General features: G+C 37.8%; 1 protein-coding gene across 7 annotated transcripts in view; it reads left to right on the top strand.

Annotated features, from left to right (window-relative positions):
* UBP1 (upstream binding protein 1) overlaps positions 1-14,009 on the top strand; it is a 53,370-nt gene that overhangs the window by 21,778 nt on the left and 17,583 nt on the right. For all 7 annotated transcript variants that reach the window (XM_080580110.1, XM_080580109.1, XM_080580105.1 and 4 more), the window contains 4 exons: positions 2,144-2,295; positions 9,222-9,298; positions 11,933-12,038; positions 12,649-12,755. In XM_080580110.1, coding sequence (XP_080436236.1) covers positions 2,144-2,295; positions 9,222-9,298; positions 11,933-12,038; positions 12,649-12,755 — 442 coding nt within the window. The remainder of the gene's footprint in view (positions 1-2,143; positions 2,296-9,221; positions 9,299-11,932; positions 12,039-12,648; positions 12,756-14,009) is intronic.

The following is a 14,009-nucleotide window of genomic DNA, read 5'->3' as shown; positions in this document are numbered from 1 at the left end:
TACACACATTTTAAGATAGACAGATAGACCAGATGTATTTTTGTCTGTAAACCATAGGTGGAAAATGAAGGCTTGAAAGATATTTTTCATAAATAGATGAGAGTTTTAATTTTGCATGTTATGTGAAAGCAAGTACTGCAGAAATTAGTGAAGAACTAAGGGTTATTCATTTGGTGACATGCTTTGCATATCTGCTTTGTTGCACTTCTACTCTTCTGTGTGTATTTTAAACATTGTAATTGTTGCCATGTTCTTTCAGTGATAAAGTTCCTCTTCATAAAAACATCAACCAGTGTTCTGTGTGCTGAAGTGTGTCACAGGCAAAGCCTCCTAAGGCTGTCCCAAGTCTTGGGACACGACTTCTCTCTGAGGAGGAATGGCCTGTTGCAGTGCTCCCTCTTGTGTTGGGCTGCCCTTCTGACTGGCAAGAAGGCGTGAAGCACCTGGGTGGTTCTTCTCAGTCATCCTCAAGTAGTAGTCCACCGATCTGTGAAGTTTTCTGTCCTACCTCTGTATGTGTGGCTGCTTTTGTCTACATAAACAGATTATTTTCTTTTATACATTATACTCTTTGTATACATATAGGAGAGTTCTCTTATATGGGTGTTTCTTATCCTCCTTTATTGCTAGTTAAGAAATACAGCATCTTTGGGGTTCCAGTCTGGGAACCTGGCATCACCAGTAACTATGGTATGGTCCTGCAGGAGTCCTGTGCTTTTGGGACAGCTTCCTGCCTTCATGCTTGTTTGTAGCATTTCCTGTGGTTCCCTCCTAGTGGAAAGGAACCCATGAGGATGTCTTTTTTTTTTTTTTTTCTTGTTTAATTCTAGTTATTACTTTTGGGAGAGACCATGAAGCCTGTACAAGATATAGGCAAACTTCTTAGACTTGTTCACCTTTCAGAAGTGTTTCCTCTTTCAGGTCAGTGTAGCTTCTTCCAGGTCCCAGGGTAGTGGTGTATGATGTGGCTGGGCTTTACCTCGCTGCGTGTGGCATGTGCTCTGAAAGAAATGTTGGGGTGCCCCAGCTGCACTCCTAATACTTCATATTTATTAAGACCAAGACTATACTATGGTCTTCTTTGACACAAATGTATTGGCTGGAATTTCACTTCTTAAAAAGTGATTATTATACTGATACTTTCTGAGTCTCCAGATATGAGTTGAAAATCGAGAGCGATTACAGAATTCCCTTCCTATAAAACAAGCTCTCACAGAAATGAGTTACGGCAAGAAATAATTTTACTTCAAAAACTTTACGGTACAAAGAGTAAATAATAGCATAATACAGATAAGACATTTAGAATTCTTTTGCAAAATATATTACATCTCTGACTGTGATAAATGGAAAGGAAATAAACAGAAAAAGTACGTTTAGATTAAAAACTGAACAGCTGAGGTTGCCTGAGAAATCTTACTTCAGTTTAGAAACTAATCTTCAGAGAAGGTTTCATGGAGCTGCATATACGAATTTCATCATTCAGTGCTAGAAAAAAAATTCAGTGCTAGAACAGTATCATGGAGTAGAACGCACTAATCTCTGAGGTTTTATTTTTGATATTTTACTGTTTACAAGGAAAACAAAACAGCAGCCTGGAATGCTCTTTTTACTTCAGAAACTGCAGATTGAAAGTTTTGCCAGTCTCGTTTTCTGCAATAACTGAAGCAAATTTTGGTGTATGCTTTCTGTAACTTACGTTTTATGAATCTGCTGCTTAATTATTCTCAGTATGGTAAAATCTAATAACAACTAAGATTGAAAAAATATTCAGTGTCAACAGAATTCATACATTAAATAAAATTATACAAAATAGGGAGAAGGATTTTCAGTATAATTTACTTAAGGGAAAATATTATTTCAAAGGAGAAAGTACATGCATTGCTCTCAGCTACGCGTACATCAGGCAAGCTTGCATGTACAGACAGGTGAAAAGTTAGAAATAAACTTTTTTACGGTGGAGACAGGAACTAAAGATAAAATTTTCAGAGGCTAAGCACAACTGTATTTATTGTCTACTTGGATCGTAGAGCATTGTTTATGTATTCTAACCCAAAACATTGTTAGAAAAAGGTAAGTCTTTTTTTTAAACTTCAGGCAAAGCAGGGCCAATGGTCTTACAGAATTATCTTTTTTTTCTTTTCAGTGATGTTTTGGCACTGCCTATTTTCAAACAGGAGGATTCCAGCCTTCCTCCAGAAAATGAGACCAAACATCCACCCTTCCAGTATGTTATGTGTGCTGCGACATCTCCGGCAGTAAAATTATATGATGAAACTCTTACATACTTGAATCAAGGTTGGTATGCATATGTTGCAGGAATAGCTACAGTGAAAGCAGCTTATGATACAAATCTTAAAACTAGATTTGTTTCATATCTTGAAAAAAGTGAGTTTGGATATCTTGTTTACTCATCTTGTTTTGTCCATGTGGCACGTTCATAGCTATAGTTATCATTATTCTGTTCATATAGGCTGTTTCATTTTTTTCTGTTCTGTGTCTTCCCTGCTCCATCCTCTACTCCCCAGCCCCCCGATAAAATCAAACAAACATAACTTATTTTTAGGAGTATACAACTTCTCAAACATAGGTAAGACAACACAACTTCAGGTGGTAATAATTGCTTAAAATACAAAACCAATTTTGCATTCCTGTTTAAACTTAAATAATAATAGCAAAGTAATTGGATGACATTTGCATATCGTGTTTTTCTGATGTTTTTTCTGCTCAAACGCCTTCAAAAGTCATAGTAAATGCTCAAATGTCAGTTCCTAAGCAAAACGTTTTGCGTAACAGAGGCCATTGTGATCTCTCTCAGCTTAGCTGTATATGCCTGCCCAGAACAATCTCATGTTTGAAACAAATGCAAGTGCAGCTACCTTTTTGGTTACCTTTGCAGTTCATGTGTATTACACTTTTGTCTGTATACATTTATCAGAATTAAGCAGATAAATATCTCATGTGAGTCTTGCTCTTTTTTTTTTCCCTCATAGCCTGTGGCTGACTTGCATGAAAAATGTTTCTTCTACAGATGGCCCTGACTGCTGAACAAAATAATCTGAATGTAGCCATTGCTATGTGATAATACCTCTCTGACCTCTGGAAATGGCATTGAAGTCCTAAGTTGAGTCAGCTAGTATTCTGAACTCAACTCTGATTCATTTCACATTTTTTTCACATTTTATAGACTATACTGATGGGCTCTGTACACTCTTCCCTACCTACCCCAGCTCTAATGCTGTAGGTTCACTGTTTCTATGTTTTTGGTTTTGCTTTTTCTTTTCTTTGTGTACTTGGACCCAAAAATCTCTTAATAGACAGCACTATAATTAGAAGGCATGGTTCTGCAGCACAGTTTTATTATTATTATTGTTATTATTATTATTTATTTTTATTTTTCATACAAAATGTATACCTCCTATCCTGTCACGTTTCGCTACAATTAATCATTTTAGTTCTTGTGTAGTTCTCTGAGCAGTGTACAGCTTTATTGTGCAGTTTAAGAGGACAGGTTAAAATATGTAGTGGTGAATTTTCACTAGTTTTGGTGAGATACTTAACTTAATTGCTTAACTAGATTATAGAATGTGTGTATTTTACCTGTGTATTTTTGATAATACAGCCTTTTTGCTCAAGTTGAAATGTTACTACTTGTAGTGTGAATGTCTGATGATGCATTACTAGTGCTTGAAAATGTTGAACTGTGTACTGGGCCCCTTAAATCTGTGAGGGCTGGATTGTATGTAATTTGATGGTGACAAGGAATCATTGTGAGCTTTCCATGGGAATAAAGTTGCCAAGCGCTTCATCTTGTAGCAGCTAATCCATCTAAATATGCTTTAAACATTACTTGACTTGTCTCCTAATGAGAGCATTGTAAGTTTGTTAGGCTGTTAATAGTTTCTTGCAAACCTTACGATCGTATAGTTCAGCAATTTGCTTAGTCAGTTTTACCTTATTTTTTATCACTTCTTGTACCCTGCGTCCTCCATTTAGGAAAAAACAGTGCAATTGCAGCACTATGCTGGACCAGCAAGATGCTTTGCACTATTTACAAAACTTGAAAGTTTTGTATCTGTAGAGATATACTTTGGTTCTTTCAGTGTCAGGATCCAGCCTCCCTGACCAAACACAAAGCTTCAAGGTCAGCTCAGCCTGCTGCGGAACCAGCACAAGATGGCAAGCTGATGAATCTTTTTTGTTTGTTTTTTTAAAAAAAAGGTGTTATCTGGCTTCTGAGAAGAGCTTGCTATTTAAGTAGCGCTGTCTGAAATAACTGTAATTGTTTCATCAGGCCTTGAAAATCTCTTCTAATATAAAGGTTTATTTTGCAAAGTTCTTTTGCTGTTTTTCAGTGTCCTAGGTAACTTTTCGTGATGTTAAAAAGTAAAGGCATCGGTATATCCTTTTTCAAAATAAATTTGGAAACAAACACTTGTCCAACTTCTCTTTTGTGCTAGTACTTCAGATGGAAAGACAAATACTTCTGCTGCCTAGATGTTTTTTTTTTTCCTAACAATTTCTCTCTCAGCTGTTAGTACAAACCCTACGTACTAAAATATTAATCATGGGATAGTTTTGAGAGATGATATCTTTCACACTGAAGTCAGTTTAAAATAGGGATCTAAATAGTTCTGGTCATATTTTGTAGTTTACACTACTACAAGTTATACTGATACAGATGTCAGTGTAATAAGTTGGATTAAATCATCTAGAAAAGGAGTGATTTTAATCCCGGTCACTTCATTTTTCTGGTTTCTAGTTCAGCCCCGTTATCAGACAGTCTCTTGCTTAAATCATTTTCAAGAGGATTGTGAGTAGGGGGAGTACCATAGAGACGTGATAGCCTCTTCAACTTCATCAGCAGTTGTCTTAGCATATTCTGATCGGGAATTCCAGAGGCAAAGGGAATGTTTGCCCTGTCTGTTAAGCTAAGACATTTCCTAACGGAATACTTAGGTAAGCTCTGATTTTACCCTCTGTCAGTAAGTATTTTAATTGGAATAGCTAATAGAATATTTTAAGTGATTAGGTTTTCAGTTAAAGTTGATTCTAGAAGTTCAGATCTTGGAGTGATTATGGTTGCTCAGGGGTATGCAAGGTTCTTATGAACTAACATCTGTTAAATAAGTCCGTGGAGAATGTGTTTTGTAGGTGTTAGGTCAGTATTCTAAGCTGGCTGCTGTTCTGCTAGATGTGTGTATCCTCAAAGAGCAGGAGTGGCATGGAAGAGAATTGCTGTTAAAGGGGAAGTGTGTAGGTAAGGAGCACTCTAGCTAGGAATGATGGGAGAGGGAAAGTTACAAGCAGCTCTGTGAGGGAGTGATGGACAGTGTTGATGAGCAAAGGGCCTGGAGTGATGTGACTAAAAGAGAACAAAAAAAAATCAACAAAACAAGGCTGGCATAAACAGAGTCACCTCCAGTATATGCATGGAGAAAGGAAATGTTTACAAAGCACAGTTATGGGGAAACCCCAACCCCCTTCTGGAAAATTGGCGTGGTAGGATGCCTTTCTGAAGTGCATGGGCAATAATGCATGCAGCATGGGGAGCAGATGTGATGAATTAGAAGTCTTTGTGCAATTTTAGGGCAATGATCTTGTTGGGATCACAGAGACAGGGTAGGATGGCTTGCAATGCAATGATACACACTTTTTAGGAAAGACGGGGCAGGGAGGTGAGAAGATGCTGTTTCCATTTATGGGGAGGAATAACTGGAATGCCTGAAGACTGGGGACAGATGATGAGCCACCTGAGAGTTTATGGATAAGGATTAAACACCAGACATTGTAGTGAGTGCCTGCTACAGGCCACCTGACCAGGAAGAACAAGTAGATGAGGCCCTGTGTAGCAGCCAGAAGTAGCCTTACATTCACAGGCCTTGATCCTCATCAGGGACTTCAACCAGCCTGGTATCTTTCTGCTTGAGGGCACAGCAGGGCATAACAATCGAGGAGGTTCCTGGAGAACATCAATAACAACTTACTGATGCAAATGACAGAGAAGCTAGTGAGGTTTAATTAGTGCTCGGCTAAGAGCTCATACTCACAATAATGAAGGGCTTGTTGAGGATGCGAAGGTTGAAGGCAACCTCGGCTGTATTGACCCTGTGATGGTGGAGTTCAGGATCCTGAGAGGAGCAGGGTAGGAAGCAAGATCACATCACTGGACTTCAGGAGAGCAGACTTGGGCCTCTTCAAGGATCTTCTTGGTAGAGTTCCATGGGATAAGGCCTTGGAGGAAATGGGGGGTCAAGAAAGCTGGTTACTGTGCAAGGGTCATTGCTTCCCACCTCAAGAGCAGTCAATCCCAACATGCAGGAAGTCAAGTAAAAATGCCAGGAGGTCTGCATGGATGAACAAGATGCTCCTGGCCAAACTCAAACATAAAAAGGAAGTACACAGCAGGTGGGAACAGGAACGGGTAACCTAGGAGGAATACAGAGACACTGTCTGAGCATGCGGGGATGAAGTTGAGGAAAGCTAAATACCAGCTGGAATTCAGTCTGGGCAGTAATGTCAAAGGCAACGAGAAGAGCTACTGTATGTATGTATGTGGCAAAAGGAAGACTAGAGAAAACAGTGAAGGACAGGGGCCCTGATGACATAAGACGTGGAAATAGAAGACATGGCCAATATTGGGTCCATTCCTGTTTAACATCTTCATTAATGACTTGGATGCTGGGGCAGAGTTCACCCTTAGTGAGTTTTCAGGTGACACAAACCGGGAGGAGTGGCTGATACACCAGAAGATCATGCTGCCATCCAGAGGCATCTTGTCAGGCTGGAAAAACAGGCTGACAGCAACCTTTGATAGTTCAGCAAGCACAAGTGTCAAGTCCTGCACCTGGCGGGGGGGGAACAACCTCATGCACCAGTACATGCTGGGGGCCACCCAACTGGAAAGCAGCTTGACAGAAAAGGACTCGGGGGGGGCCTGGCAGGCACCAAACTGAAAAAGAGCCAGCAAGGTGTTCTTGTAGCAAAGGCGGCAAATGGTGTCCTGGTCTGCATTAGGCAAAGTATTGTCAGCAGGTCATCGGAGGTGATCCTTCCCCTCTACTCAGCATGGGTGAGGCCAAACTGGAAGTTCTTTGTCCTTTTCTGGGCTCCCCTGTGCAAGAGAGACATGTACATACTGGAAAGAGTCCAGAGAAGGGTCACAAAGATGATGGAGGGACTGGAGCAGCTCTCTGATGAAGAAAAGCCAAGGGAGCTGGGAGAAGAGAAGGCTTGGGGGGAGTCTTATGTACAGATGCGACAAGGGAGGGTGCAAAGATGATGAAGCCGGTTTCTTTTCAGTTCTGGCCAGTGACAGGACAAGAGGCAGTGGGCACAAACCGAAACACAGGTTTCCTTTGAACGTTGGGATGCTCCTCTTTATATTGTGGATAACGGGGCACTGGCACAGGTCGCCCAGAGAGGTTATAGAGTCCCCATCTATGGAGGTAATTTAAAAGTTGTTTGGACTTGGTCCTGGGCAGCCAGCTCTAGGTGTCCCTGCTTGAACAGAAAGGTTGGACCAGATGACCTCCAGAGGTCTCTTCCAACCTTAACTATTCTGTGATGATGTTATTTTTGTGAAAGAGGGTACTACCACAGTTCCAGTGTTAAACTTCGGCAGTTAAACTTCCTAGCGCCCTATGTTGCATTGTTCCTGTGACTGCTTTTGAGGAAAGAGCAGAGTGCTCAGCATTGAAATGAGTAGTGCTGTACTGCTTTTCATACTTTCAAAGCAGCTACGTGTCCAAAACTCGAGAATGGAATGTATCTTTCCCTTTGTCTCAAAAACTCACTAATGCCATTTTTGCATTTTTGAGTCTCTCATATTCCTTGATTATTGCCTTCATCAAATCTTCTCTTTTAATGCTATTTTGTACCTAAAATGTTACAAAAAAAAAGGTGAGCAACACTTGTAGTGCAAGTGATCCGGATAGTTTTTCTTTTTCACCCTTTCAAAACAGTGGTGGAGGAGAACAGAGAAAGTTTTGCAGGAATTTTATTAGTAGTTCTGAATTTAAAAAATCCAAATGCTGTGTATACACTCAGATGGACTTGCATGTGTTATATTTCCATGTGAATAAAATAACACTGGTAATTGAATAAATCTTGATAACAGGAAAAAAAGTCCGTATAAATATAGGAGTTGAAATAATCTGTTGCTTTGCTCAGCTGCACTAGGTACATTTAATTTTTATATAGATTTATGTTACTAATATTCAAATGTTGCTGGGGTAAAAAAAAGCCTGCAGGTATATAGTGTATGTACATAAATAGGCTAAATGTGTTACAGCAAAACCAAAACCCCCTACTTCGTAGTTGAAGGTAACATCAATTGATGGAACTGTGAAAGGAGTTGAAGAAATCATTTGCTTATTCACAGAGGAAAAACAGCTGATTCTTGTAGGGCAGGCCAATAAATATCTTTTAAGTGCAGGAAATAATAGAATGTGAAGACTGTTTGGAGGGTAATACAGAAGGCAACGCATGTACTGCAAGTGATCTCAGTGAATCTCTTGAAGTATTATTTTATCCTGTACTTTACTAAGGGAAGCATGATTTTGCAAATGAATATGTGCTGCGCACATTGGAAGAAAAAGTTGCTGTAGTTACGGTATATTTTAGCCTTCTCTGTTTTGAACACAACAGTTTGTCATATTGACTAGAAGAATGGGTTCACTCATATGAAATAATTGGTAACAAGCTCTTTTAAATGCTTATTTCTGAAATCATGCGAAGCCCAAAGATCATACAAAGGTAACAGGTACATGGACAAAATTAAACATGGGAGAGCAGTATGTTTTGTATGAAGAGTTATAAAAACTCATTTCTTGCATTCAGCATTGTTTCAGAAGACTAGGCAGTGGTTCTTGGTATGTTGCCTTTCATAAATTTCAAAAATAACAGAATTCAGCTTTTATGGTGAACTTTTTTCTGGGGAAAAAAAAAAACAGAAATGCACCAGAAAAAAAGTACCTGCACTTGAAATGAAATACTTAAGCTTTGGAAGTATCTGTAGTTTTACGTGAATCAAAAAAAAAATTGTTGTTGCACCAATTCCTGTGCTGTGAAGTGAACCTTCAGGTTCAAATTCAGGTGTGAAGTTTCAGGTACTGTTATTCTTGTGTACCATGTATGAACCAGAGGCTAATTTGTGTGCATTAAACACAAAATGGCTTTGTGATCTGACTGTTCCATTCATACAAAATTTTTTTTCTTTATAGGTCAGTCCTACGAAATACGGATGCTAGATAATCGGAAAGCTGGAGACATACCAGAAATCAATGGAAAACTGGTGAAGGTGAGAAGTTCTCTAGATAGTGTTACTAACAAACCTCTACTGATTGCATATGTAGAGAGTAGTATTTAACCTTTTATTGTACACTGACTCATGGAGGGAGATGGACTAGCTGATCTGACCAATGAAAGTAGGCACAGTAGATCCTAGTGCTTAGTTTTGTTGGGTTTTGGTTTCAGATTTACTACAAATTAAAAGATTATATATGTATGCATTTCCCCTTTTATGAATGAGTTCATTTCATGTATCTTTAGATAACTGAAGGTGAGCTAGTCACTTCATTTAGCCTTTGTGCAGTGTGCAGTCTGATCTGCTTTAAGGTGAGATGCATCTCCACTAAATGTACCTGTGTGTTTCTGAGCAGTAAAAGAAAGACTGTGGTAACAGTGTTGAACTCATATATATCTGAAGTTAGGTTAGATAAATCCAATACAGAGGCTATATATTTTATGATTGTGGTTTTTTTTCTGCCAACACTAGCTACTTGTTGAGTGACTGTTGACCAGTAATATTAAAAGAAAAAAATCCAGTGCATAGAGTGCTTGTGTGTACTGAAGTCAGCTTTTTTTTTTTTTCCATGTTAGGCTTGATACCTACTTGTCTGTAGATGTGTATCCAATGTCTTCTGAGCCATCTCTTTTTCCATTTCATTAGGAGGTGTGGAAGGAAGCTACAGGGTAACTCAGAAAGAAGAGGAAGTGTAGTGAGCATGTTTATTAATAGATGTCATGGAAAATGCACGTAGCCCAACCTGTGGTTTTTGGAACAGTGAGATATTGACACATAGGAGATTAATTCATAGGAACTCCATGGACCTGTCTAATTCTGCTGCTCAATGAACAGTTTGTCCTGTAGCTGAACTCCTGTACTTAATCCATATTTCTTTCCTTATGCTTTAATATTATTAGAAGGATACTGTGAATTGGAGGTACTGCACAAAGTATAAGAATGAGGTACAGTGAAAAATGTCCAATTCGTGGTACAAATTATTAAAATAATTACTGGGGGGATTGGATCTTTCTCTTAAGCATCTGATAACTTTTATCAGATTTTCCAAAAAAAAAATCTTATTCGTGTTTTTTATTGGGGGAAGAAGGAAACATCTTTTCAATAAAGTTACTTTGACAATGGTACTGCAAAATTACATCAGAATGGTGTGTCTGGGGGAGACTGAGTCTTTACCTGTCAGCTTTGGTGTGTATCATCGGTGAAATTTGGCTGGCTTGTGTAGTCCTATGCCTTGCTCTTACTTGTCTGTGGGATGCTTGTTCAGGGATAATTTCAAGAAGTTTTAAGCACAAGCATAAAATTGGGATTTGTGAACTCTGCAATTAAAACTTTACAGCCTGGCATTTTGACTCGATGTAATAAGCCTGCTGCATATTTTGCCCCCTTAGGTGCTATTTCCATATAGCTTTGGAGAATCTCTCTGCTGCCGTATGATAGCTTCATATATTGGTTATGAATCATTTGGTAGGTAGAATAGGACAAAGCAATGTAAGAGTTGAAAAAAGGAAACTTTCTTACAGCAAGATGTTGTGGTGCTGCATCAGAAAAAAAACTTCCATTTAGGAAACTTAAATACTGGAATCTCAGAACTTGAACAAAGAAGACATTTCATGCTGGTGAAAGTGGCTCCAGATACTTTGAAGCTTCATAGCTGTCAAACAGTGCAGTGAAAAAGGGGTGGTGTGTTTGTGTGTATGCATATGCGCTTTCTGTTACCTTTAAAATAAAACTAAGGAAATGTAATGTATCTTGAAGAGGCACTTCATTTAAAAGTTGTACGTTTGGTTTTGTTTTTACCACTTTTGTCCACTATTAATACGACTGTAGAAATGAAAGAAAAGACTTTAAAAAAATTGTCTGTTTTGTTCATTCAGTATTAATTCATAAATACAATATATATTTTTTTCTTCTGTGCAACAAATTGCTTTGTATTTGCGTTTATATAGCAAAATAGAAATTTCTTTAATATGGTTAAGAGCACAGTTGTAGCAGAACTGGTCACAAAAATAGGTATTGCTGGATAATTGCTTCTAGCTGATTAAAGTTAATCAAATCCTAGTATCTTTAAATGAATATTTTAGGTAGAATAGTTCAAATAGTTTGGAAGTTGTTTATTATTCCTTGCTATTAACTAAAGTAAGATTTATTGTAAATATGTTTATAAGTACTAGGAAGATTTTTTTATTAATTTCTTAAAACTTTCTACAGTATTTCACAAAATTTCCCATTAAAAAATGGTCAAACTGTATTCACCCCTTTTCAGAATAAATGAAGGCTTTTGCTTTCTAAACAAGTTTTCTATAACAAGTGTATGTAGTATACAGAATTGATACTGTGCTGTCAGTGTTGCTCTGTTTGCTGCGCATAACTTATAGTGACCCTTAGAATATGCAATAAGATGTAAATTTCTTTTTGCACTTTTACCAGGTTTTCCTGCTGTTCAGTTTTATTTCTGTATTCTAGAATACTTTGGGATACTGATAGTTGTCAACTGTTTTGTTGTTGTTGTTAATACCTATTTGTCAGCAGTATGGCTGTTTCAGAGTGCTTTAGTGGTCTATCTTCAGGCTGTTTCTAAACACATAGTAATGTTGTGGCTCATCCAATGATTGTTTTCTTCTTCATTAGAGTACTATAAGAGTTGTGTTCCATGATAGAAGGTTGCAATATACAGAGCATCAGCAGCTAGAAGGATGGAAATGGAACCGCCCTGGGGACAGACTTCTTGACTTAGGTATAATTGTTTCTATCTGTTGGAGTTATATTAGATTAAATACCCACATTTAAATTGAACGTGGTCATATTTCTGCTAACACTGATGAAAAAAATGCAGACCAGTTTTCCGTGTGCCACTTTCTCTTAATGTATTTCAAACAAAAATGTTCTTACCACTTTCACATTCTTTTAAAACCTTTAAGTGTTGCAGAGGTAAGATTGCAATTCTGCAACTTTATACATTTAGCACTCTTTGTAATTTTGATTCCTAAATATTACAGTAATTAGGAGAACACAGATAAAAGCAGACTGTGGAAATGGCTCCAACATGGTTTCTTTATTTTGCATAACTTTATAGTTTTTGGTGCGTAAGCTGTAGGTGGGTGGGTGGGCAGGCTGGCAGGGGAGGAGGGGAATCAAAACACGCTCCCAAATGTTGAGCACTTTGTATGTTAAGTCTACTAAGATTCTTCAGATCAGTCCTGAGAAACTGTTTATGGTTAAGCTGGCAAAGCCCACATTTTCTCCCTTACCCACATATGCTCATGGTAGCCTTGTAATAGCATGTATTTCTAGTATTTTCTTGGAATATTATCATTTAAAAATATATACTACTTATTTTAATACAGATATTCCAATGTCTGTTGGAGTCATTGATATCAAGACAAATCCAAGCCAGCTCAATGCAGTTGAATTTTTGTGGGATCCAACAAAATGTACATCTGCTTTTATTCAGGTTTGAAACTTTACTTGACTGGATGTCTGTGTTTGGTGCCTTTCAGGTCACAAACAATAGTATATTTGCATAAGTTGCATATTTGTGTATGTGAGTTTCTTGTTTCTTATTTGTGAGATAGTCATTAAATATCAGCTTTTTAAGAAACACAGGTTCATAGCGACTAATCTATAAGGGTTCCTGGTTAGGTTTTTCAACTTAATTTGATCTTATAAAAGCAGCTTTTAAAAACAAAAAGTTTTCAAAAAGCTTTTTGAAGAAAGATTTCATGGTTAAAATATTTAGTTATATGGAGTATTAAAATTCACTTATCCTAAATAACTGTCACTAATAAATTATTTTAGTTGGGAGACCCACGGTTCTATTGATGAGCTTCAGCAGAAGCTTGGCTTGAGGATACAAAATGTCAATGTGCTACAAATAAGGTCTTTAAACATTCAGACAAGTTTCTTGTATCAGTCGGCTTCCTCGTAGTAGGATTTTTGCTATTTACTTTTTGATTTGATATTCAGGACAATTGAAGGTGCTTTCCTTGGAATTTGCTTAGAATGTTCAGTTTTGCATTCAAATTTTTAGCCTACTTTTTATCAGACTTGTTTTTATTATGGAGAAATAGTATAAAGTTTGAGATAGCAATTTTTCTTACTGAGGCTGCCATAGGTTAAATTCAGCATTGTCACTAAATTAACTTTGATCTGGTGCAATCAAAGACATTTTTTCTGGTGACAATTACACGATTACTAAAACATAGTGACAATTACACAATTACTAAAACATAGTGTTTTGTGAAGAAGTGTGAGGTAAATTGGTTCTTATTATGCAAGTATAATTGCAGCATGGCAATTAGGACATAGCTGCTCTGGCTATGCTTCAGTTTCTAGTCTGTGGTTCTCTGTTGTGGAAGGCCATAGAAAGCAGAATAGTACTGCACATGGTATCTGGCAGCGCAAGGTATGCTACTGTCCATGGTGTTTAACTTGTTTAATGTTCCAGAAGCAACCAAAAAATCAGGAGCGCTGTCCAGTGAGATTCATTACTACTCTTTCTGTTGCACTGATTTTCTCATTAGGTATCTTTTAGGGTTATTTCTAGCTGATAAATGCAGTCTTTAGGCTGATGTAGTTTCAAAAGCATTTGAGGCAATTATATACTGGTTAAAAGTCTGTTGACTTTTACTGGAAGTTGGGCATATTTGAAAATACCCTGTGTTCACGTGAGATGAAAAACTCTTCCAGTCAAGGACCTTCCGTAGTT

This window comes from Anser brachyrhynchus, assembly GCF_964034855.1.
Source record: "Anser brachyrhynchus genome assembly, chromosome: 2".
Classification (NCBI taxonomy): Eukaryota; Metazoa; Chordata; class Aves; order Anseriformes; family Anatidae; genus Anser; species Anser brachyrhynchus.
The sequence above is the reverse complement of the archived record's forward strand: the minus strand, read 5'-3'. Positions and strand labels throughout refer to the sequence as shown.